We start from the raw sequence: 26,761 nt of genomic DNA, 5'->3' as shown, positions 1-26,761 counted from the left end.
ACTCCGCGGCTTTGGCCGGCATTACATAGTGCTGAACGGACACGAGCAGATGTTTTCGTAACGATGCGTATACGCGTCCGTGCGGTGTTACGTTTTTGTAAGGGTAAGCCCCTGTCAAGATTTTAGATTCCGTGTTCGTCTGTGTTGTCTTTTGATTCGCATATGTTTGGCTGTTGTCAGTAATTTGTCCTGGTTGTCTCCTCCATTTCATTCATCGTTAGTTTGTTACGTTCTTGTTACGTTATTATTCTTTATAAAATAGCTACCTTCGACTCATTTCCTTGTATTGCGCATTATTATATATTTTAATCGTCAGCCATGGTTTCTCGCGACAGAAAAATACTCTGAAATATTGTTCTATCCATTATTTCTCACCACGTTACCTACGCTTTTATAAACTAACAAAGATAAGCTATTAATAGACCGAGTCCCTTAAAGTTCGACAGGACGAGTTTATAGTGTAAGCCTCTTTGATGTGAACATGGTGATTGAATGGTCCTACCACATATTGAGGACGTTTCTCGAGGTTTATCCCACCCATTAGTTTCTTCATTGCTTCATTTTCATCTCATAACACCTCGTCTGTAATGACATACTTTAGTACACTTATTAATTTCATGTGTACAACCTGGTTACTAAGATGGAGCTCATCAGGTCCAGTTTTCCAGTTCTATGAAATACTGATGGAGGAAATCCTAGCAGGCCACTCAATGAGTAAGGCAGAGTCCCACAGATTCCAGAGCAGCGTGTGGAAACTCAAAATAGCCCGATATGTACCCAAGCAGTGTTTAAAATCGACACGATAGATAGCACTACTATAGTTAGCTAGTTAGTTTGTAAAATCATAAATAGCGTTAGTATTTATAATAAAATGATTATCGTAATTTTTATAATTGAATTAATGTACGAATTAAATTATATATAGAAGTAAAACATATATTATTATATAATATTATGGTTTGTTAAATGTGGGCTTTTTTTTCCGGTAATGTGTCAACACCTGATCGCTTCTTATACCTAATAACTGAATAAATTGAAATAGAAATGAGCAGGAATAATGTAAAGAAAAACCTCGTTTAAAAAATATTTATATTTTGCGTTCTGAAATTGTATCGAGCGTCCTGACAGTAAACATGTCATGAGTATGTATTTTTATTAACTATCTATAGGGGCAGGCACTTTTCGCAAAAAAAATCTGAACGCCTATTAGACTGCACCAAGGCATATCCACATCAGTGGTTTATTCCTTGTGATTGGGAGTTACTGCATTATTTGACCGAGCCACTCAGGACGTGTTTGCTTCCGCAATGAATTACTGTGATTGGTGTAGTAACAATCGACATGTAGCTGAAAGAATCTCACCCAATCACGAAGCACAGATGATGCTACAGTGTTTTAACTTTCAGCGAGTCTTGAAATCTTTTCGCGAAATATGCATAACCCTAACTATTTACAATGCGATACTGATAGTTATCTAATGCCTCCATTCTAGCCTATAAAAAACCCATTGACAATCGATTTTTTCAATACATTCTATAGTCACGCAGTTTCTATCACGTTACTTCATTTGCAGATTCATCGATGGCAGTGTAGTCGGTGATAGTATGCGCAGGGCCAATACAGGATATTGTGAAGGATGGTGTCCCAATTAACCCGATACAAAATTATACAATTTTTTTTAATGTTAGAATTGAATGTCACATTAAAATTTCAGGTAATAGTAAACCTTTAGAACTCCAACGGTTACACACAGTAATTTAAGAAATGATTTTGCTTGAGTAAATAAAAACACTGTACATTTTATAATTCAGTTTTTATTTATTTGGTTTTTAATTCAAATGTTGGATGATTTCGTTAAAAGAAGTCATATTAATGATACTTAATGCACGAATCACAGATATCAAGTTTGTAGAAAAGGCATTCTTACACTAAACCGTGTTCAAACTACACGACTACTTGGGAACACAGTTTCTTTCGCTTCTGTGTATGCGCCATACTGGGCATTATTGTAGCCCACTAAGGATTATAATCATACTTGTAGGATAATCTCTATGTAGCCCTATGCAGATAAGTTGCTGTTGTTCAATATTCTGACTTTGCTTGTTTTCTTTGTTATTTGAAAACCCAGAAGAGAGGTGTCCGGACCCCCGGCAAGGGGGTAAAGCAAGGGTGAGTGCGCAGTGTTCGAGGCGTGTGGTCGTTGCTGCAGACCCGGGGCCGGCCCTCCGCCGCAGATGTGGACGTGGCGCTGCGAGGAGGGCCAGTGCGTGCGCAGAGAGCGCCGGGAGTCGCTCGAGCCGCGCTCGTCGCTGAGCACCTGCCAGATGCTGTGCGGTCCCTCGCCGCTGTGGCCGCGACCCACCGGGGTGGCCCGGCTGTCCACCTCCTACTGCAGGTTTCTGCCCATTCACTGACAAGCTTGTACCGGGCTCGTGTTAACCCAGCTTGTGTCTGAGCAGCGCTGGTGCTCCCAGGTTCCAGGCGGACCGGCTGCAGCTGACGGAGCCTAACGCGGCCTCGGCGGAGGTGCGGCGTCTGCTGCTGCTGGCGGGTGAACTCTTCCTCGCCGATGTGCGGCGTCTGGCGCAAGGCGGAGCGCCGGCCGACAGCTATCCGCCGGACGGCCTCGTCGACCTCCGGGTGGACCTGCGCGTGACGGGCCGCTCCGCCGCCGACCTCTCCCCACGCCTGAGGCTCGCCACCAACGAGAGCTACCGCCTCGTCGTGGTCCGCGTGGACGCCGGCCTGCGAGCCACTGTCACGGCTCGTTCCTTCTTCGGCGCGCGCCACGGCCTGGAGACCCTGTCGCAGCTGGCGTGGCGCGACGAGGACGACCCCCCGGGGGTGCTCCGGGTGCTGGACGGCGCGCTGGTCGCCGACGAGCCCCGCTTCCCGCACCGCGGCCTGCTGGTGGACTCGGCGCGCAACTTCCTGCCCGTGGAGTCCCTGCGCAGGACGGTGGACGCGATGGCCGCGAGCAAGCTAAACACCCTGCACTGGCACCTCACCGACTCGCAGAGCTTCCCGCTGGACGCGCCTCGCGAGCCGCGCATGGCGCGCCACGGCGCCTACTCGGCGCGGCAGACCTACTCGGCGCGCGACGTGGCCGAGCTGGTGGAGCACGCGCGGGCTCGCGGGGTGCGCGTGCTCGCCGAGCTGGACGCGCCGGCGCACGCGGGGCTGGGCTGGCAGTGGGGGCCGGCGGCGGGGCTGGGCAGCCTCGCCGTGTGCGTGGACGGCGACGGCGCCAGCTGGAAGGAGCGGTGCGGCGAGCCGCCGTGCGGCCAGCTCAACCCCACCAACAACCACACGTACCGCGTGCTGGGGCAGCTGTACGCCGACCTGGTGGAGCTCACCCACCCCACCGACGAGTTCCACATGGGCGGCGACGAGGTGGGTACCGCCACTAACTCCTTCCTTCCCCACCAACACCCCAACTCGACTGCGTAGTGTGGGGTTGCACACGATAACATTCTGCAGGATTTCAAAGTGTATTGCTTTGGATGTTTGTTGTAGTATTCTTGAGATTATTCTCAATTGCTTGAACTTACATCAAAAAATACATTTCGGAAACTCTAGGAAAAATCTCGAGGAGAGGGTTGGTTGTTTTCATGCTGGAAAGACCATAATTGATTGAACCTGGTCTGCTTATTTTTTTAAATTATTTTAATCGGCCCTCGCTATTTTAAGGTGTAAGCACTTCTGTCATGTGGCATCTTGCAGGTATCGTGATTGTGTTTCTTTCATATACCCGAATATTTTCGTCATACATATCGCAGACATTAAACGTGAAAGAGAGTTTGTTTTCGAATGGCTCGGCCAAATAACGCAAGTGCCCCTCTTCGACCACCGCCTGTCACAAGGGACACACTTCTGTCGCGAACTCATCACGTTGTGTCATATGGCTCTGTGTTATATCCTAGTGTGATTGAGCAGTCAATAGTTTTGCTTTCCCACTCATAACTTTGAGATAATGGAAAATATTTCAATATCGCGCTTGAAGATTTGGCTTTAACAGGTATGTGACACTAAATTGAATAAGCATCTAATGAACAGCTTATATATTCTTGAGCATTATGCTTAGCGATGTGGAAGCGAGCCAGCTGGTAAGTACACTTCGTGTCAGTAGGGTCTCCACCAGTGAACAGAGGATGGTTAGCAGAGAACTTGATGATGGGTTGATGGTTCTGAAGGCTGGTTGGGATCCCGCTTTATTGTCACGGGACGATGTCCATGGCATGACCCAACCAGTAGTCGAACCCGGGGTCCATTGGCGCACCAGTCAGAAACCCATACCTCCAAGTGGTCAGAGCATGTAAAGAACTGGCGAGTCATCTCTGCAGTTCCCAGGCAGCGCGGAAAGGGCGGAAAAGGTCTGGAGAAAGGTGGCGCTAAGCGTCACAGGAAGGTGCTGCGTGACAACATCCAGGGCATCACCAAGCCGGCCATTTGTAGGCTGGCCAGGCGCGGTGGAGTGAAGCGCATCTCGGGCCTCATCTATGAGGAGACACGAGGCGTGCTCAAAGAAAACGTGATCCGCGATGCGGTCACCTACACAGAGCACGCCAAGAGAAAGACCGTCACTGCAATGGACGTCGTGTACGCCTTGAAGAGGAAGGGCCGCACTCTGTACGGCTTCGGAGGGTAGGCCAGCTGTGCCACACTGGGTCCCGTGTGCCTGCAGGTGGACTTCAACTGCTGGGCCAACTCGCCCGAGGTGTTGCACCCGGGCGGTGTCGTCACCATGGAGGGCATGATGGAGCTGTGGGGCGGCTTCCACAGGCGCGCCCTGGCCGAGCTGCGCCGGGCGAGCGGCGGTGACCTCCCGCGACACGTCATCGTGTGGTCCAGCGACCTAACCAAGCCCGAGGTGGTGACCCGCTACCTGCCACGCGACCGCTACGTCGTGCAGGTAGACACGCACTTCTCAATGAAAGGCATGATGGACATAATTTCAGCAATGCTTCAAGCCATATATCTGAGATCTCGTTTTACCAGTTTTCATTTTAAACTTCTTAGTGTAAGACATGCATTAGTACCATAAATTAACTATTAGTACTACCCATTTAGACATTTTAATACTCTTCTCTTGATATTCAGCTTATGATCCACAGAAACCCACAAGATCAACCAAACAAGCCAGCAGCCACATTTAACTGTACCGAACGAACAACAGAACGAGCCCTTTAACACGATAAATAAATTCCTATTTCAAATTAATTTACTCATATTTTACTTGCTTGACATAAAAAAACATTCCAATCAATTATATAAAATTTTAAAGATGATACTCAATGTTAAACCAAATATATACAATATTATGGTATTTACAACATTTACGAACTTTAAGCATGTGATGTATGGATATACAGACATAATGGCCTTTGTTTTGTAAGTATTGCTAGGTATAGAGAAACCAAAACCAAATAATTTTGCCAAACATAGACACAAACAGTTCAAATTTAAATTGAATACAATACAACAGTTTCGCAGCCCCAGTGATTGCCTCTGCTCAATCAGCAGGCAATTCCTTTAGAGCGCCAGTTAAGAACACTTTTTTTTCGTGTGTTTGCTTGCATCCTAGCTCTGTGTCACTGTCCACTTTGAAACACAGGTACTCTGTGAGGTGGTGGTGTGCAGGTGTGGGGTCCGAGCGACTGGAACGAGATGGAGGCACTGCTGTCGACCGGCTACCGCGTCGTGGCGTCGCACGTGAACGCCTGGTACCTGGACTGTGGCTACGGCAGCTGGCGCGGACCGGGCCCCGGCTCCTGTGGGCCCTACTCCACCTGGCAGACAGTGTACGAGCACAGGCCCTGGACGTCTCTGCGGCGCTCCGAGCGCGCTCTGCTGCTGGGCGGCGAGGCCTGCCTCTGGAGCGAGCAGGCCGACGGCTCGACCCTCGACGAGCGCCTGTGGCCACGCGCTGCCGCCCTCGCCGAGCGCCTGTGGACCGACCCGGCGCCCGTCTTCGACGCGGACGGCATCGACGACAACCTGCGCGAGGCGCACGGCCGTCTGTCGCAGCACCGCGAGCGTCTGGTGGCGCGCGGTGTGCGGGCTGCCGCCATCTGGCCCCGCTGGTGCCACCAGAACCCAGCGCTCTGCCTCGAGCCCAAGGTCGAGCCCATCAGGCGATGGTAGCACCCGCCACTTTCTCGCTCATTAGGTGGTGAGACCGTGCCATCTTTCACTCGTCAGCCGTGTCTATGCGCCTATTGGGAAGTGGCACTAAACCCCAGTGATGTGCCTTGAGCCCATGATTGAGCCCATCAGGAGATGGTAGCACCCGCCACTTGCTCGCTCATTAGGTGGTGAGACTGTGCCATCTTTCACTCGTCAGCCGTGTCTATGCGCCTATTGGGAAGTGGCACTAAACCCCAGTGATGTGCCTTGAGCCCATGATTGAGCCCATCAGGAGATGGTAGCACCCGCCACTTGCTCGCTCATTAGGTGGTGAGACTGTGCCATCTTTCACTCGTCAGCCGTGTCTATGCGCCTATTGGGAAGTGGCACTAAACCCCAGTGTTGTGCCTTGAGCCCATGATTGAGCCCATCAGGAGATGGTAGAACTCGCCACATGCCTGCTTTTTAGGTGGTGAGACCGTGCCATCTTTCACCCGTCAGCCGTGTCTATGCGCCTATTGGGAAGTGGCACTAAACCAGTGATGTGCCTTGAGCCCATGATTGAGCCCATCAGGAGATGGTAGCACCCACCACATGCTCGCTCATTCGGTGGCGAGACCGTGCCATCTTTCACTCGTCAACCGTGTCTAGGCACCTAAGGGGAAGCGGCTTTAAAACCCAGTGATGTGCACCCAGTCTAAGATGGAATATGAAAAGAGTTGGTAACTTCTGGACACTACCCACATTAAGTGTTCAGCGGGTATTACCAAATACCTAAACATGTTCCACTAACAACCCAAAGTGATATTTTGTCTGGGCGAATTTTTGGCACTCTGAATGTTGAACCCAAATGAGATTGTAATATCTGGTGAAGATCCATATCTTTTTCTAAGCAAGTACTACAAAGTCAATGACCATCATCCACTCATTAGTTGCAGAGGACATCTTTGGCTTCATGCCTATTGAGGAGTGAATTGTGATCGTTGATATCTGATAGTGCCACTAGAAATTACTGCTGTTCTTATCATGTGGTGATAGGTATTCTCTGCCCTCCCACAGCCGAGAGACCATCGACACATCTCGCATTCATCAAAAAGGTGCTGTTGACCTTCAGATAGAGCTTATTTTTAAATAGAAATTGCTGCTCATCACTCGGTCGAAGCAGCAGCTGCAGACTAACAAGCCAATTCCCATTTATCTGCCACAGGTATTCTCAGTGGCTGCATGCATGATGGAGTATGGTGCGTGGTCACTCCACTGGGGCATTTAGATTCCAGGACTTATTATCCGGCCCAAGTTTGAACCTACCAGACCATGACAGCCCCTGTATGTCGCACATCCCGAGCCACGCAGCAGAAACCATAACACATCCTATTCACCAGACAATGTGTATGCGCGCCTGGACTCTGAAGCCATTAGAACCCATCTCTATAATTTTAGTCCAATGTCGAGCCCATCAGGAGGCGGTGGCCGTTTCTCTGGCCTGAGAATTATCTAGCATGTATACTAAAGGTTTATATGTTTATATTTGACTCTATTAATATACAATGCAAATATTTTACATTCAAGATCTTTATGGCCGACTGTTGAACTAGAGTCAGATCTTATGGATGAGTGAGCCAAATTTCACGTGTTCGATTTCCGGCCATGTTGGGGATTTTCAATTTTTGGAAAATTTACTTTTCTGGCACAGGACTAATAATTGTTGTCGCTCCACCTTGGCTAACGACCGCGGAATCATCTCACGGTCCACCCCAGTCAAGATGTCTCAATGACTGGTGTCAAAACTATTCTCCGGCTAATCACCCAATTATCAAGATCTCTGTGGAATAAAATTATTTTTCTGTTATTCTAGGTGACCTAATCGGTACTTATTAATGCCAGAGCGCTAAATAAGAGACAGATTGTAATTAAACTAGTTACTTATACCGCCATTCCTAAGGTTAGATTTAAACCCACAATGTTGAAAGCCAAGTACACCGACCACTACACCATCGCAGCTTTATTGGGCGATTTCGTCACACTCATGTCTTTATGTAGGCCTAAATAGTTTTAGTATAAATATCAGCACACGCTATCTTTATTCGACTTTGAAGAAATTTAAGACCCTGTGAATAATTCGAGCATGATGGTTTAAGATCAAAGTTGATTCATTTTCAACCTAATTTTGTGTGGATTTTCTAGTTTACGCGAATGTATAGAACTGATGTGCTACTTTCTTCAGTATCTGTGATGCCAGTGAGATTAGAGTTTCTTCGCGTTGCACTATGGTGCGAATGTCTGAACAGTAACATGGTGTTGCCTTACGCGAGGAGTGCAGCACCGCAAGTATCTAGGGTTCTAGGCTGTGTTGAAAACAAATCTCATCGAAGCGACAAGTTTGGAGTGATGTGTAACCAGAACGTTCTACCATTCGTCTGGAAGACAACGCAACTCACTCGAAAACAATGTTACATATGCACAGTTTTGTAACCATTTATACGCGAAGTCTGTTATTAAAAATCTTTTTTTAATCATTTGTTTTTTTTTCCCCTTCTCTAATTAAAATCTTTAGCACTTCGGTGCATATTTTTGTTTTTCAAGAATCACAGAAGTAAGCTTCCATGAATTTGCTGTGTTCATTAATTTTGAATTTGCATCCACACATTTTAATCCTGCTGTTATAATGTAGCCTAACTACAGTTTCAACTTAGTGAACACAACCAACAAGAACTCAGGTATTCAAAAAACGCCAGAGAAAGTAATACTATCGGACACTATGCTTGCTGTAGGGAGGCGCTCGGAAGAGGTCCAACTTTGAAGTCAATTTTATTTAGTGTAAATGTCATTGTACACAACATAATACATTTTATGCTTAATAGAAATACTTTTAAATCAGCCTTATAAAAATTATTCTTGTAATTGGGAATATTTTTCAGGAAAGTTTTCACTCACAAAAGCAAGCTTATGTGTGAGTACCACTAATCTTTTTTATGGTATGTGTGGGATTCTAAAATGTTTTTATTGGCATGCTTTATTGTCTCACCGATTGCCTGTTTGGTATAAATTTTGCAATAGATTTTAAACTAACATCTTGCTGAAACTTTGAATATATGTAGCTCACAACTGGATGACAATGGAATATTAACTCACTTTCTTTTCAGTTTGTTTGTTTGTTTGTTATTTACAAATTTGTTTGGTTTCGTTTAGCAAAGCTCCCCGATTCGTGGCATTAGGCTAAGAGCAGAACAGTACAGTGTTGCGGGATGCGTAATGCAGAACTCGCAGGCGGTGCCAAAATCACACATACAGGACTAGGAGAAATGTCCACCATACGGTCATATAGTAAGGTCTGCAACTTCCTATCCTTCTCGGCGAGACACGTCCGCTTAGCAAAGCTCATGGCGTTGATAAACAGTTTAGTTTAGATCTTCGTCAATAGATGGGGTTCCACTGAAATTGACACGCACTGTCGTTTGGTGCATCCGTCACGGCTTGTCTCATTATTATTTATTGCTATTTTTAGTTTTAATCCTTACAAGTATTCTTATAGGTATTAAAAATTCTCAAACACCAATTTTCATTACAATCAGTTTGGAGTTTGGAATAAAATAAGATATTTAATTATTTTTAAAATTAAATAAATTTCACAACCCCTACAGATTCCTAACCCCATACCGATTGTCCTAAAAAAAATTTATTGTTGAGTTTTAACACCTATGAATTAACTTGCAATATTTAAAACGAACAACATGGGCCGCATGCAATAGTCAGATGATGCATGAATAGTTCACTAACAATTTTATTGCACTTCAAATGATATGAGCTGTTGTGTGAGTTTTCTCAACGAAAGCTACTCCCTACACTCCTTGTAATGATCGCATGTGCTCCACGTTTTTCGTGAAAGGATAAATTACCAAGATTGAAAACATGACAAATATAAAAAATAAACAAAAGCTACAATAAATATTATTATGCCTATTTTTCACAAGATCAAATAATTTTTAAGTTAAATAGAGTAATATATTTATTTAAAAAATAAAATAGATTAAAGGAAGAATACAAGTACATAAGCTATCAGAGAAAAAAAAACCCAAATCAAATATTAGAGAAATCACATCGGTTAAGTTTTTGTTCCAAGACTGATATATCATTTTTATTTAAAAAATATATTTATTTTTTTTCAGGGAGAATAGCCACAATTTTTGGAAGTAAAAAATCTAAAGATCGCTGTGAAATGGTTTTATGAAGAAGAATAGGTACAATTATGTTATCTTTATGCCGTGTAGGATAATTATGTGCTACCTCCCTTAGATAATGCAGGCACACTGTAAAGGACGAATTCATAAGGGACGGATGGTATCCGAATATTTTTACTGCTAGCACTACCTGTTGACAGTTGGTTGTATAATGTTAACGTAGTCATTTTAAACCGTGATATCTACGATTATTCAACAATACGTAAGTAACAACAACCATTTTAAAAGATATAATGTAGCGTGGATTTTATAAATGTTAGCGATCAAAATAAAATTAAAATATTCTGAATCTCAAATGATAAAAAACTTGATAATGAGCCTTTAAAACCCCTTTAAGTATAAATTCGCCTTTCTATTATTTTTACTAACGTTTATATTTGTCTCTATTTAAGTTATCACTTACGCTTATGTTTTAAACAAATCTTACACCGAAAATCTGAAGTAATGAAGTAATATTATATATACACATAATAAAACATGATTCCGAAGCTAATGGCTGTAGGGACGTATTAGTGGATGCGGTGTCGTATTCCTATAAATCTCGATTTAGTGGACGCATGTAGGTCCTTGTGAGAATTCAGAAACAACACAAAGATAGCCGCAACCACTACGACGCAGTTTTAGCGAAGGGATCTATTAGGCTAGTATTCGGATTCAACTATTGAGTATGAATATGAACACACAATTCGGACGGTATTTATAGCACCGGTGCTACGTTATATTCCACGTGTGTATCAGTTGGTGGTGTGAAACGAATAAGATGTTAGCTATGTAAGTAATTTAACTATACTAAGTATAAATTAAATTAAATTTAGTGGCAAGACTTTCTGGGTGTGTTAAGGAGACCAACCTTTTTTTTCAATAAGGTTAACGTAAACAAGATTTTAGGTTGGGAACTGTTACCGCAGTACTTATATATATATATATGGTTTTATGTTCGCAATTTTAACATTTACGACACAAATATTTTTACTCCGTGTTTAAATGAAATTATTATTGAACAAATCACAGATATGTTTTAATGTTCGAAACAAAAATTAAATCCAAAAATAAATACTTCTATATCACTGAAACAAAAATAAAATATTTCAAGGAAACTCGCACCGCATGTTGGTTTGTAATCGCCAAATACGGTACGTATTCTGGTGGAGCGTGGAGAACACCGCATCATGTCTGCGTGAGTGTTCGTAATCAGTCTGCTTGGTGTTGCGCGCATCCGAATACTAGCCTAATGGATCCCTCAGCTAAGGAATCCACTATAAGTGCTTCGTAGTGGATGCGGCAAACTTTGCGTTGCTCCCGAATCCTCACAAGGGATGCATCGGCTTTCCTTCAGGCGTCCGCTAAAAGCGAGGTTCCTAGGGATGCGACACTCGCATCCACTGATGCGTCAATACAGGCATTAGCTTCGGAATCGGGTTTTATTTTGTTTGTATATAATATTACTTTAGATTTTTGGCATAAGATTTGTTTAAAACGTTATAAGCATAAGTGAACAGAAACAAATAAAAACGTTACTATAAATCTCCGAAACGCGGACTTAAACGTATAAGGGTATTTAATGCACGTTATAAATATTTTTAATATTTTAAGATTCATTAAAAATATTACATTTTTATCGCTAATATTTATAACATCCACGCTACATTATTATTATTATTTATATTGGTCGTTGTTATTTACGTTTAGCTGAATATTCATAGGTATCACGACTCAAAATTGTTACGTGAACATTAGTACGACCAATCGTCAACAGGTGGTGCTAACAGTAAAAATATTCGGATACTATCCATCCCGTAGAAATGCGGCCTTTACATCGCGGCTGCATTAGCCGAGGGCTGTAGGGACGCATCCACGTGCGCTCGGACACGGCTCTGGTGTCCCGCGCTATGCGCTGTCCCGACCTCGCCCACGCCACGCCGCTGGCTTGCCCCGTCGCTTGGCGCCGCTATTGATTCACGTGGCTTGGCCGGCAGCCTGCGTTCTCCCACAGGGGGGGGGGGGGGGGGAGCAGAATCGTGGTTCACTAATAGACGGGAGAGAGGCGGCCTTCGCCCATCCCGCCCGAGTCTACATCACCACGTCCCCCGCTTCCCTCTTCCCCTCTTCACCCCGTCTTCAGACTCCTTTTCCTCCTTGCAATCAGCTTTTCATTGCCTGATTTGAAATTCATATATCAAGGCGCCCATAACTTCTTTTCTCCCGGCTCTCTCTTTCTCTCTCTCCGTACCTGACATTAAATTCTTAAAGGGGGGAAAAAAATCTGCCAGTGATAAAGAAATGTAACCTGCTTTGAAAATATATATCAATTCTGTAATCAAATTTAAATTTTTTTTTCTCTCGTAATAACTACAGAAAGCTTTTGCTTCTTTGTTGAAAAATGTTTTCTCCTTCAGTACTCGTGACAGCGATGTCAGTAATGAATTGGGCGGTTCTGCGGAGAAAGGTGTTCTGGTAACATGTGGTGCCTCAGTGCAGGCAGCTGTCAGTAACAAGGAAATGTATTAACGTCACTTGCAATTTACCCTGCAGGAATAAAGTCTCGAGTCATTAATCTTCAGCATGTGCTCACTATGTACGTGGTGAATAAAATTTGTCCTTTTATTAAAAAAAAGAGACAAACATTCAGGTTAATGTCAACTTGCCTTTGCAGTGTGTAAAGTTCGCACAACTGGCTGTGATTAGCGTCTCTGCTGGGGCGGAGGGAAAAATAAATGGCGCAACCTAAATAAAAACGGGAATTATTCTAAAGGTTTCCTACAAATTATATTATCATTAGTCTTCTGACTTTTCTTTTTACCATCGGGGTACACTCCAGCATGGGGAAAAAATACCTTAAGAACACAGCCTACAGCCGTAGGTATATTTCGAAGTACCTATTTCTTCTAGAAATATTTTGGAAACTTCTATAAAATTCTGAAATATTTTAAGAACTTAATGTACATTACATATTTATGTTATCCAGTGTTACAAAATGATCGATGTACATTTTCTCTTTCCATGCAGCGAAAATATGAATGTTTTTAACTGAATGCATCCAGCATTGAATATATTAGAACGAATTACATATTATGCCCACTGAGGTAATTATTCAATATTGTTGACGTTCAAAAACTATTTTTCATCCCTTGCACTAATAACGTGATATTATAAAAATTTTCTTTGAGCCTAGGTTTAAGCGATGGTGTAAAATAAATTCGAACAAACTTGATACTAAGAAAGTTCTGATTTTTTTAAAAATTAAATCCCTGTTTTTATAATTAGTTTCATTAATAATTGTTTCAGCCAAAGTTTTAGATAAAGGATAAAGATAGGATTTATACAATAACTTATAATGGATTTTATTGTACACTTTTAAACCTTGTTATTTCCACCTCTTGCAGTAATGGCTAGATAAAAAATTATTTTAAAAAAACGTTTCTAACAATATTTTGCAAGTTGAGACAATTAAGAATGGATTCGATAGCGTAAATGATAGAAAAGTTTTATTTATTTTCTTATTCCAACCCCAGGTTTTTATTACCCCTTGCAATAATTGTTTGATTTCTCAAGAATTGTTTCAGACAAATATTTAGATAAAAATTATAAGATTTACAAAAAAATTGAACGGATTTTATGGTGTACTTACTGAGGGAGTTATGAATTTATTTTCGTATTTCAACCCCTCTTTATCCACCCTTTTCAGCATTGGTTAGTTGTATCAAACAATATTTCTGGTGAAAGTTTTAGAAAATATTTAATAAGGTTTACAAACAATTTGAATGGATTTAATAATGTTATTATTAAGGGAGTTATTTTTAACCCCTTGCAGTAATAGTTGGTCATATAAAAAATCAATTGAGACGAAAGTTGTAGATATTAATTTATAGTTTTACAATACGTGAAAATGGATTTAATTGTGTTCATGGTACTGAATTTATATATATATATTTTCATTCTAACCCTAATTTTTAATCCCATTCTGCACTGGTTTGTTTTATCAAAATTGTTTCAGACAAACGTTTTAGATAAAAATTATACCATTTACAAATCATTTGAACGGATTCTATAGTGTGCCTACTGAAGAAGTTATCAATTTTTTTGTCCTCTACTCCTTGAAGTTATGGGTTGGTCGTATCAAAAATTTTATGTGGCCAAAAGTTTTTTGGTATTACCCTTACGAGTTATAATACGTTCAAACGGATGGTAGCTATAGCAATTTTTTCTGTTTTTGGTCGGATAGTGCCGATTAACGATCTCGACCGAGATTTTCCATGATTATATTTTATGTATCAGTTTGAAAGTGATTGGTGAAAATTCACAGCAGTTATCGTGATCCAAAAATGTTCTATGTATAATATATGTCATTATTTTAATATAAAGTTTTGAGTTGACGGTGGTTATGGGGTCTATGGACCGTGAAACGAAAAACCTATAGAAAATATTTCTGGTAGTCGCACCACGGTAACGGCTACAACAGGTAATATGTATTCGGAATCTACCTATAATATAATTAAACCGAACCGTCCCCTGGTCAGGACCAACGAGAATTCCCCTCCACCCGCCTGTCACCCTTTCTCGGTGACTCTGGTTGTGTCTGCGTTCACGTGACTTGATCTCGTTGTACTGCTCGGGAAAACACTGACGTTTTAGCATGACCAATGTCCAACAAACAGTGTTTTACTTAAATATCACTCATTAGATTGGCAGAATATGTCAATCACCGTGCTCTTTTTTTTTCTGGTCCTGTCGCTTACTAAACTGAAGTACGCAATAACATTTTCAATTGAATACAATTGTTTCGAAGGCACCTTGACTCAGCAATTCACGTACCTCGTCGACCAGTCACAGCGCTGGACTCGCTCAACCCTTCCCTTGCCCTATCAGTGGCCGCGTTCGCTAGGTTTCTTCATCCTGCAAGCAGTTATTTTACACCTTCTCAACTAGAGTTCCTTCATACATGTTAACTATACATGTTAAAATTAAGCTCACATAGCTCCTAAATGGAATTTTAAATTTAAATTATTGATTCATATTACGGATTATATTACCCCTTAAATCTAACCATCTAATCAACTAAAACGTTTTCTTTTTAACAAGACTGAAATGTGTAAATACACAAATTCTATAATACTAAGGGATTTGGCATATAACTAGTGTTGTTACACACCATCTGTTTGATTCATTACTATATCCTCCCACACAATTCCCTAATAATTTCTAAGTAAAATTGTTTACAACTATGCCTTTTCAGCTGGCCAAAACACAACCAAGAATAGCTCTCAGACTTTATGGAAGAAAACTTATGTGGCGTAAATAAGCAGTTATGTTTTAAGATCAATGCTTGAGAAATAAATAAAACTTATTTACATAAAAACTATCTTCAACACGCATAAATGAAGGTTTTTTGTTTGCAAAATAAAACTTTTTTTAGGTTTAAAGAATGGAAAAATTGTTTTCGAGAACGGTTCCAGCCCAGCAGGGCGGCACGTTGTTGAAACACAACACTCGCATGTCTCCTGCGTGAACCTCCGAAAGGCCTTCCTGATCCAGGTTTCCAATAGTTTCTCGAAGTTACTCCAACCAAACTCCACGGCAGATTCATAGCACAATTCTTCCGGTTTGAGCTCGCTGTCTACGAGACGTTACAAGTCATACTTAACTAACTTATTATTTAATGCATGTTACGTATGAAGATGTTAAACGTTTGAGAATTATATTTTTTTTAAATAAAGAAATGTTTTATCGAAATATGATAAAGTCGCAAAGAAACAGCAAGAAGCCGATATGCGCCTGAAAAACTAATATATTTATTTCGCTGGATCACCGCGAAGCACCTGAAATAAAATATCAATTTTCCGCCCAGGCGCATAATGGGAACGTCTAATACCTGGTCGGCTGCCTCGGGATGTCGCTTCAGAAGGGCTTTGGACCTAGGGCGCCGTCATAATATTTTATGGTCTCCTCGGTATGAAAATACCATTGCCTCGCCTCTTTTACGGCCGACGATAAAACCGCCGAGGGCCATCGGAGCCCCGGGTCCCCGGCGAGGAGGGGTTATGATTGGTTAGGAGCGGCCGTCTGTAGCGAGCAGCCCTGCCAAGTCACGCCCGCGGCACTCGGCAATCTCTCTTCGAGCTGCTCGATATCTGCGTGCTCCTCTCGCGGTGGTTGACGTCAGTCGGGGGGCGTTACTGTCGAAACAACTTTGAGGCACTGAGCGCTACACGAGGACCTAAAGCCCACGCCAGCGCTGCAAGGGCGGAAAGGATATCCCTTGAGCTGGAGTCACAATGACACGACCAGCACGACACGACAAATCCGATTAGGCGCCGTACCGTCGTTCCAGTACGACAGAGTTAATAGCGTAGGGTCACAATACCACGACAACATTAACACGGCGAACTCTAATAGGGCTCTCGGAAAACCATTCCAAGCCAAATGCGTCCATTAGAGTAAATGCGCCAAAAACAGCGTAGGCCTTATAGATTGATATCTGAAATGCATAACAATATAACATTTAGTTGTCCATTATATAAAGTGAGATAAAAATTATTTTATATGCAATGAAGCAAGGTACAGATTTGTAGATAAGGGATATAAACCAATTCAATTTTAATTATTTTCTAAAAATCGGAAATAAACGTTTTAAACAGTGAATTTACGCTACAAATATGAACGTGTACCCAGACGTAAAACAAAATTTCGTTCTTCAAAATAAATATTTACCAAGTAGGTAAGAATTTTTTAAGTTTAGTTCTGTAAGGTTTCCGTATTGCTTTCCGTCGAACGGCACGACACGAAGAAATCAGAAATATAACCTACTTGTTGCTGGTCGTCGGGCCTGTCGTGTCGTGTTCGTCGTGGCATTGTGACTCCGGCTTTACAGGTAACACGAGACAAGTTTCACGACTTCATAAACTGTTTCCCGTTCACATAAATAGGGTTTTCATTTTCACGCGGACATCCATTCTTCGACGTGCCAACTATCCCGAGATGGACATTCTGTTAGTTTTGTTTAGTTATAAAGATTTTTGCCAATTCGTCTTCATAAATTTTAATGCATACGAACAACAAACTTTTGATTGGCTACCAGGTAATTCAGTGAAAATATTGTTCTTCATAAAACCATTTTTTTTTTTTTTTGTGAAACTATACGTCTTTTGCTCCAACAGAGCTCACAATTTCGTAGCATCTATCGTTAACTCTAACACTGTATTACTTTTTTTTGTTTTGTTTTTGCGATCGTCATTTGGCTTCGTCCATCTTCTTCCCTGTTCAAAATTTTCTTCACACGTACTCCTTGGATGACTGAACTACCCGTTGTAACCGACTGCATCTTCTCGGAACATCTTGATGGTCATTCGGTAAGCGCTTTTCATCATCTCTGTTCTTCACCAAAACCGTAGTGGAGCGTGTAAATAGTTATAGGGGAAAAAAACGGTGATACTGTAATTATGTTGTAGGAAAATATATGCCAAAGATATATGCAGTGTTTTATCGCAGTTTTGTAAATATTCAGTTGAAATATTTTGAAATGCAGCAGTGTGAAATTACTATTATTTTTGGTTATGCGAATAGGTTTATTTGTTCGATGAGAAATGAAATACATTTTAGATCCAGACTAAAAAAAGTTTTTTTTGTATGAGAATCATTTTCGGATAATATAAATAATTTATGCAAAATCGAGTTTTTCTAACCCAACACAGCACGATCACATGTCATAAGGACATACCTCCTGATAAAGACAAAATTTAACATGGACCTTCTTTCCAACTTTTTGGTGCCACTTTTTACTTGGAAGCTAAGACGTGAAATTCAAAGATAACAGATAGAAACGGTTAGAATCCATCATGTACTCATAAATATTCATGGTACACCAAAAAATTTAGTTATATACTAATATCACATTATTAAATGTAATATTTTGAATGTAATGATTAGCTGAAATAACATTGATTTTCTGTGAATCATTTGTGATTAAATTATTAAAACTTTCCTTTTAAAAAAATTACTTTGACAGCAATAATACTAAAATCTTATTTATTCTTGTGATTTTTTTTTTTAAATTTTTAGCCTGTACTTAGTCGAATATCCGATTATCGAATAAAGAATACAGTGAATGTGTGAATGAAAGAAGTGACAGTGCAGCTACCTGCCCCAGCAGTGTGGCCTCGGACAGCTGAGGTGTCCGCGAGGCAGGAGCTGGCCTGACCCGCCCCCTCAGGAGTGCCAACCCCGCGGCACGCGTGGATCAATCGCACGGCAACGGGGCTGGCGAGAGACGGGAATTCATTGGTTGACGGTGGGCGGAGGATTACGGAGGCGGGCGTCCCCTTAAGGCCCGTCTTAAATTCGTACGGTAAACGCTGAACGTAGCTAAACTAGCGAGGCCTCAACGGACGTTAGCGACGTGAAACGTATAACCAATCCGATGATTGCAAAGGAAATGGGAAATAATTCTACAGACATTTACTCACATTTTTCGGGGGACTTTTTTTTTTTAATTTTATGCGAAAGGAAAAAAGTTTACAATGTACAGTTAAATTTTAAATAAATATCCTGTCTGTAAAAATTTATTTACTATGGATAAAATATTCTCAAAAAAATATTTTTCTATTTTTTATGACATGTGTTGTAGCTGGCGTAACGGATTCTGGTTGGGTGAAACTCTAAACGAACATATGTTGGTCAGCTTTGAGGCTGCCTGAGCACACACACACTGTGTGCAGAGCTGCAGTACAGTGACTTTGAAACTGATAAGCTATCAGCCTACGGAATGCATTTAGGAATACACCGAGGGTGGATGAGTGTTTCAATTTAAAAACTGTATTTTTAAAAGAGTGAAAAGAGAGCTAAAACGAGTGTTTTGACAATAAAATTTAGACATGAAACACTTGGTACAGATTCTTGAAATCACATGAAATCACTCAAAGGCCTTTCATGACACCTTTAGCTTAATTTCTCCGCCATACTATGTTATTGTTTACGCTCAAAATATCATACTTGCCCTATGCACGACGAGAAGACCGCCCACCAGTCAACAGCTTTGCTCTTAGAGTCGATATCGAGCTAGAAGCACCGGCGAACGTCGCACTTATCATTCCACTTTACTATCCTGATTAGGCGGGCCCCTAAACGTGGTTGCGGTTAGTGTATTGTCTTTTACGCAACGCCAAATGCTGTTGGAGATGGTGCTATTTGTTTCCGTGTGTTGAAGTTTTTACATAACGTTAGAGCAGTTATTGCAGACAGGGCTTTAATGCGCTCAGTGTGGGCGCACAGCATGTAAGGACAGAAGCGTCGTTTGGCGGGATGTAGAGAACTGGTGGCGGCCATTTTGTCAGCGGGGGGATGTGCCAATGTCCAATCAGAGAGCGAGTTAGCTGAAATCAAAGAGACCGACATTCCCCGTCGCTTCAGTCCTTGTAGCCCAAGGTTTTTTGTCGCAACTAATTCCGGGAAAGCTGAATTTTTGTCAGATGTTAGACCCTTATAAGACACGTATTTTCTCAAAATTCCTGCCTCTCCCCCTGGTGCTTCCCCCCCCCCCCCCCCACCCCTCTCGTTTGTTCTAAAATGTTGACCTTTACAGAATCGCTTGTAAATACGTAAATAATTGTGTAAAGTAGTAAATATCTAGCGTATTTGTTCTCAAAAATCTAGTTTTTAATTTTGTCTCTGACAATATTTTCTTTAATGTTGATAGTTAAGGTGTTATAAAATCACATACATAAACAAACGTGTTTTTAATGTCAAAATGCGCAGTTCTCGTTCTGGATGTTTTTAAATATTAGAAATACACAAAATATTTTCAAGTAAATTTTGTAGCACACACTTTCAGCTTTAAAATTATGTATAGTTTATATCGGGGAATTTATTGGTTACTGCTGGGTAGGGGGGGAAGTGAGCGCATGCGTATGTCTAGCGTGCACCGACCTACTATGTGCATCCTTTTGTATTTGTAGTCCGTTCGTGTAGCCTTCATAATTATTTGAAGAATAATACATCTAGTATTCATGTTTATATCAAATAATTCATAAAACAACTAACATACATTTTTCTTTTTTGCCCTTTGTGTTAATAATATATATAAATAATATTTATTAGCAAATACTTAAAGAAATTCTGTGTACATAAATTCTTTACTTAAATACGCATAGCCAGATTTGGTTCGGGGGGAAAGATACCCCTACCCAATTAAGGGCCTTCCATTATCCACCACCTATGGACCCGCCGTGTCCCGGACTGGCTAAAACCGGTAGCTGTCATGATTATGAATAACTTTAAACAAGTAAAAAATGTTTTAAATATTAAATTGCCGTTTAGATTACAGCATCACAGACCACTCACCGGCCTCTAATATAAAAGTAATGTATCCTTAATTTTTAACGAATTGTCCTTAATCAATACATGTTGACCTTCATCTGCATCAGTCATTGGCATTTACAAACTTTACTATAACACTAGTCGTCTGAAGGAAGTTCAATTTCTTCGTCGAAATTTGGAGAGTTAAGGCATGATAATCCATTACAGTTTCCACACAGCAGAACAGCTTAGACCGGATTTTCTGTAATTGCAATTGTTACCGCATGAAGTATTACAGCTGCAGGAAACAAGACAAAGAAGGTCATCAGGGGCAAAGGCTTTGGTACTGGGAACAGGTTTTAAAACTTTATTTTCCTGCAATTTTCCTTTGCATATTCATGCCTCCAACCCCAATCTTTAGGTGGAAGTTTATTGCCCATCCAATATTGCACCTGGAGGTAAACTCGTAATCAATGTCGGTGAGCTGCTTCTGATGTGGGGGGCAATTTTGATAAATCAAAGTTAGATTTTAAAGCAGATTTACTTGTCATGTATGTAAATTTGTAGTAGCGAGCTTCATTCAGATTAGAATATCTCCTAAGCCTGTACATTTCAAGTATGAACGTCTCTCCCTTTTCGAGTAATTCATCGCGAGATACGTATTTTTCCAAAAATAACTCTGCTTGAAGTTTGGCTTGTGGTACAACTTTGATCACATCAACAGATTTTGTCTTTCCCAAAAAAAAAAATTACGAGGTGGTGTCACAGCCTCTAATTGCATATGCAAATAAAATAAGTTTTCTGATGATCTTGTGCACATTTACTAATGTTTGTATGTCATAATAAACAACGGAAGGATTTTTGCCACAGATTTCTTTTAGAAAGAATACAGAGTTATTTTCAGGCGCAAGTGCTACAAGCAGTACCAAAAGATCTGTGTCTGATACCACAACTATGACTACATTGAATTTATTGAGATGTTCAATTCCTGTTTTTACGATGTCTAAGTCAGCATCTCCCTCGGCTATGAATGAAATTATTCCCATTCTATTTAATGCTTCAGATAGTTTCATAATTAATTTTTTTTTTGTTATTCGTATTAGATAGAAAAGCTTCCTTTTTCGTGATACATTTTAAATTTATCTCAAATTCTATGTTACATGATGAGTTTTTAGCAGATCTTCTGACTGTTCTTCTCCCTTAGTTGTTGGCTCTGAAGGTACCCATCAAAAACAACAGTTGAGTTCATTACATATTTTGTGACGATATATGTGTAGTAATTTTCAATTATTTCTCCAAAAATATCTTCAATTGGCCACGTTACACTATGGAGGAGAAAGCCTCCATGAATAACTATAACAGTACCTGTATCTTGTTGGGGTTTAATTTCATCAGTAATGCCCTCAGAAAATACCTTCAGGAATGATGACTTAGCTCCTTTAAGTAAAGAAACATCATCGAATAAGGATGGTGGTCGTGAAGCCAGTTCGTACGAAAGGTAAACATTTAATCTAGTCGAACCATCACACAAACAGAGTATTCTATTGAATAACTGTTGAGGATTCACAGTCACTCACTTTGATCGAACAGCCACAGATTTGTGACTAGATTGAGTCAGTACCATATCCTTCCTATGTAATTTCAGTTTTCCGAAAGACTGTCCCTTCATTTTTTTTCATAGCTGCCCTGCAGCCCGCCCGCCTCGACCCTAACCACTAAACCACTCTTCACGCTATTGCCGAGATAAAACAAGAACGTGTAGCTCACTCCTGCTCCGTCATCGCGAAGACTTAATAAACGAGATGCAATAAGAATATGCATACGTGGTGTGCCTGCCAATTAACCCAGTTCTTGCTGCCAAGGCTCAAACATATTAACCCTAAAAGCCACTTGACCCTCATACGTTTTATGGCAAATTTACCATTATCTAAATAATTTCGAAACGGGGTTGCAGTGATCCAGTTCTTGCCTTTGTCAAAGGCGATTCGGGTTAGAAACCAAGCAGGAACTCCCAGATTTTCGTCAACAGAAATCGAGCCGAGACTATGACGCAGGCCAAAGTGTTTAATCGGAGAGCTCTCGTTCCTTCCGCCCGTAATATGTAAAAATAAACACCAACCGAACAATTATTTTTGATTCCATTTTGTATTGCGAATGAATACATCGATATATTAATAATTAGCCTACTATTACATTTAGGTTTCTATTTAAATTTTATAGTTTTAAATCCTGCATGTAACAGAGGAATATTAAAAATAACAATCTCATGATAAGAGTAGATTGTAGGGAAGCCGGGTAGATGAATGTAGCAGGTCGGAGCGTGCTAGCCATACGCATGCGCTCACTATCCCCCCTCCCCAGCAGTAACCAATGAATTCCCCGATATAAACTATACATCATTTTAAAGCTGGAAGTGTGTGCTACAAAATTTACGTGAAGATGTTTTGTGTATTTCCAATATTTAAAAATATCCAGAACGAGAACTGCGCATTTTGACATTAAAACCCCGTTTTTTTATGTTTGTGATTTTATAACACCTTAACTATCAACATCAAAGAAAATATTGTCAGAAACAAAATTAAAAACCAGATTTTTGAGAACAAAATACGTTAGATACTTACTACTTTACACAATTATTTACGTATTCACAAGCGATTCTGTAAAGGTCAACATTTTAGAACTAACAAGAGGAGGAGGGGGGGGGGGAACACAAGGGGGAGAGGCGAGGACTTTTGAGAAAATACGTGTCTTATAAGGGTCTAACATCTGACAAAAATTCAGCTTTCCCGGAATTAGTTGCGACAACAGGCGATTTTTGGCCTTCATTTACTGGGCTATTGCCTGTTCTGTGGCGTGGGTGACGGCAGGCCACACAGGTAGAGCTTACACTGGCCTGCCACCAGATGCGTCTGGTGTAATCGCGCCGACCAGGTAACTCTCAGCTCGCCACGCAGTGAGGCTCTGCAGCGCTAACACACCCAACTCGCGTGACGGCCGACCTGTCCTTCCTGACAGTGGGCTAGGACTGATCCTGCACCACTATCCTGTTTTGTCTAGTGTAACTTTGCCGACTCTTATGTCATCGCTGTCGTCGAGGCGTGAACCTCAAATACAATTCAATTATAAATAAAATTTCGTCATCCTCTAAATTTAACGACAGACCAATTTTTTTCTCGATACACACTATCGATATAACAAACTCGAGCTTTTATTGGCCTTTGAACACTGGGCAAATATATTGCTTTATTTTAATCTACAAAAAAAGTAGAAAATGGCTTTAATAATATTAATGAAACTAACGAAACATATCGAACGGTTGGATTTCTGAAGTATTTTTGCAGGTGCATAACTAAACAATGCAAACCAAATAAACTGTTGGCTACACAATCCAGTTGTAGAGTCCAATTTACTTGTTCATTCCGGAACAAGGTCATTATTTTAAAATCGTAAAGATAACGTGTAATACGTGTTTCCAGATGACTCGTTACCGCCACGGGCTAAATATGCATCTCTTGTTCACAGTCTCCATCGGAAACACGCCTCTGTGGCAATCCAAACGGCAACGCTATCTAGAATTTTCCTACATAGTCTAAATATTGAGGAAAAATGTGTTTTAACCACATCCATTCTTAAAATGTTTCTTAAATGCTATTCGTAACAAGACGCCCTGGTTGAGTGGGCACGCAGAGTCTAGAAGCCCGGGGACTATAAGGACGACACCGGCTCCCGCAACACACGCCTCGTCGCCCCTACGCGCGCGGCGATAAACTGGCGTGAAGTCATTTAGCAGGTAATGTGACTCTTTCAGGGTTTTACCGGTGATACTGGAATGACAAAGATGAAAGTCTTGGGTACCTACTTATAACATTGCGTGCCAAATTTTCTATGCCAAAAAAAAAGTCTTTGGCATTTACACAACAGTCTAAAAATACTCAAGAACAAAGTTATGTACCTATATATAATTATATATATATATATACGTGTGTATATATACACGCACACGTGTGTGTGTGTGTGTGTGTGTGTGTGTGCGTGCGTGTAGGTACAAGTAACGGCTGTTACATGTTATTTTAATCAGACAGCCTTTAGAAATCTTGAGCAGTGGTTAAATGGAGCTCGAATGTTGTTCGCTTGCCCAGCCTGGCTGCTTCTATAAGAGCTATTGGGCAGTTTTTTAAACTAATATTTTTCTCCTAACGCTTTTTGTTCCGTTAGACGCCCAGCCACATAATCGTCTTCAGACAGGGTACATGTGCATATGTGTGAAGTTAAACAAAAATGTTAATACACAAATCACGTAATATAATACTATCGTTCATTTAATGTTAGGTTTATTTCATTTGAACAAAACACTTGTTTTTTTTTACTTACAGAAAATAAAGACTTTTTGAAATGCACCGCGAGGAATATATACGCAACCTGTAAATTTGTTTTCTTTATCATACCTATATTTGAAAATTTTGGTGTACATTTAATATGCATTTTGGACGTACTGTGCAGATTAAAACATAAGAGTGGCCACAGTAAATGTACTAAACTAGGAACTATCACTAAGGAATAATTATTGCATCTCGAGAGCAAACGTGTCGTTAGAAGCTCAGTAAGTACAACCATCTAGCAAATAGCAAGCCTGTGCACCGTCAACCGGCTAATATACGTGTACCCCTCACAGCATCAGGTGTTGGTTTACTGGGTCTTTCGCCGCGAGCACACAGATATTTACAGTATACGACCACACTTCACATCAGCTACAAAAATTTATTTGTGCAATAAGAGGATGGAAAGCAGCAGAGCCGTAGCCAGGATTTTGTCAAGGAGGTCCAGTAGAACTATTATATCATTTTTATGAGTAAGTTTTCTCTATAATTGAATTTAAAAAGAAAATATATTTTCACACTGAAATCTCAGGGAATATTAGACATCTAGAACTCAAATATTTGCACAAAAGATTTTTTTAAAGTAAAGATTATGTTTGAGAAAAAGAAAATGGAACATAATATTTTATGTTTTGGTTAAAACAAGTCATAAATACATATATACATTTATGTGGTTAAATACATGAAACACGCATGGCATTAAATATAGACTACTTAAAAATGCAATTCCTGCAGCTTCTGTGTATGAGGTATGGCGGGCTATGATGGGGACGAAATACATTATTGAAACCCACTGATTATTATAATAATCTTCCAAAATAATCTCGCTGTAAACTTTTGTAGATAAGTTGCTATAATTTTAATGTTATGTCTTAACTTGTGTTGTTTTTTTTTTAATCCGAACCCCCTGGATACGTCCCTTACAGTAGGCACTAAGGTACTACCTGGCGCGAACTCGGGGTATCTGGGAAGGAGACGCACCTGCGGGCTGGCGGCAACCTGTTAGATCGCCGGGTCGCTGCGAGCCTGCATGGCGGCGGCGCCGGGTCCCCGGGATGCTGGCGGTCAAGTGCTGGACCGCCCGCCCGCCTGCGCGCCGGCGGGTCGGCGGGGCGACCACGGCGCATGCGCGGTCTCTCGCGCCCACGTAGTTCCGAGCCTCGCCCACTGATAGCGCTGAGGGTCTGCAGGTGGGTCGGCGGGGCGACCACGGCGCATGCGCGGTCCCGCGCGCCCACGTAGTTCCGAGCCTCGCCCACTGATGGCGCTGAGGGTCTGCAGGTAGGACGGCGGGACGACCACGGCGCATGCGCGGTCCCGCGCGCCCACGTAGTTCCGAGCCTCGCCCACTGATGGCGCTGAGGGTCTGCAGGTGGGTCGGCGGGGCGACCACGGCGCATGCGCGGTCCCGCGCGCCCACGTAGTTCCGAGCCTCGCCCACAGATGGCGCTGAGGGCCTGCATGGCGGCGGCGCCGGGTCCGCTAGATGAGCCGCGGGCCGAACACGGCGCATGCGCGGTCTCGCGCACCCACGTAGTTCCGAGCCTCGCCCACTGATGGTGCTGAGGGTCTGCAGGTGGGTCAGCGGGACGACCACAGCGCATGCGCGGTCCCGCGCGCCCGCGTAGTTCCGAGCCTCGTCCACTGATGGCGCCGCGGGCGCTCTCCGGCCACGCGTACGTGCGGGTTGCCGGCCATTAAGGAGCATGCGGTTAAGATTGTTACAGTCATAGA

The 26,761-nt window shown here is 41.8% G+C and overlaps 2 protein-coding genes across 12 annotated transcripts in view; one reads left to right on the top strand and one right to left on the bottom strand.

Annotated features, from left to right (window-relative positions):
- The window catches only part of LOC134530562 (probable beta-hexosaminidase fdl), an 82,359-nt gene extending 73,720 nt beyond the window's left edge, over positions 1–8,639 (top strand). For all 11 annotated transcript variants that reach the window (XM_063365506.1, XM_063365503.1, XM_063365498.1 and 8 more), the window contains 4 exons: positions 2,210–2,395; positions 2,475–3,393; positions 4,685–4,912; positions 5,641–8,639. In XM_063365506.1, the coding sequence (XP_063221576.1) occupies positions 2,210–2,395; positions 2,475–3,393; positions 4,685–4,912; positions 5,641–6,144 (1,837 nt within the window). In that variant the 3' untranslated portion in view covers positions 6,145–8,639. The remainder of the gene's footprint in view (positions 1–2,209; positions 2,396–2,474; positions 3,394–4,684; positions 4,913–5,640) is intronic.
- Positions 1–26,179, bottom strand: part of LOC134531430 (uncharacterized) — a 112,886-nt gene extending 86,707 nt beyond the window's left edge. The window contains exon 1 of the mRNA XM_063367132.1: positions 26,009–26,179. Within this exon, the coding sequence (XP_063223202.1) occupies positions 26,009–26,154 (146 nt within the window). The 5' untranslated portion in view covers positions 26,155–26,179. The remainder of the gene's footprint in view (positions 1–26,008) is intronic.
- Positions 26,180–26,761: the final 582 nt, after the last annotated feature.

Source organism: Bacillus rossius, chromosome 3 (assembly GCF_032445375.1).
Source record: "Bacillus rossius redtenbacheri isolate Brsri chromosome 3, Brsri_v3, whole genome shotgun sequence".
NCBI lineage: Eukaryota > Metazoa > Arthropoda > Insecta > Phasmatodea > Bacillidae > Bacillus > Bacillus rossius.
The sequence above is the reverse complement of the archived record's forward strand: the minus strand, read 5'-3'. Positions and strand labels throughout refer to the sequence as shown.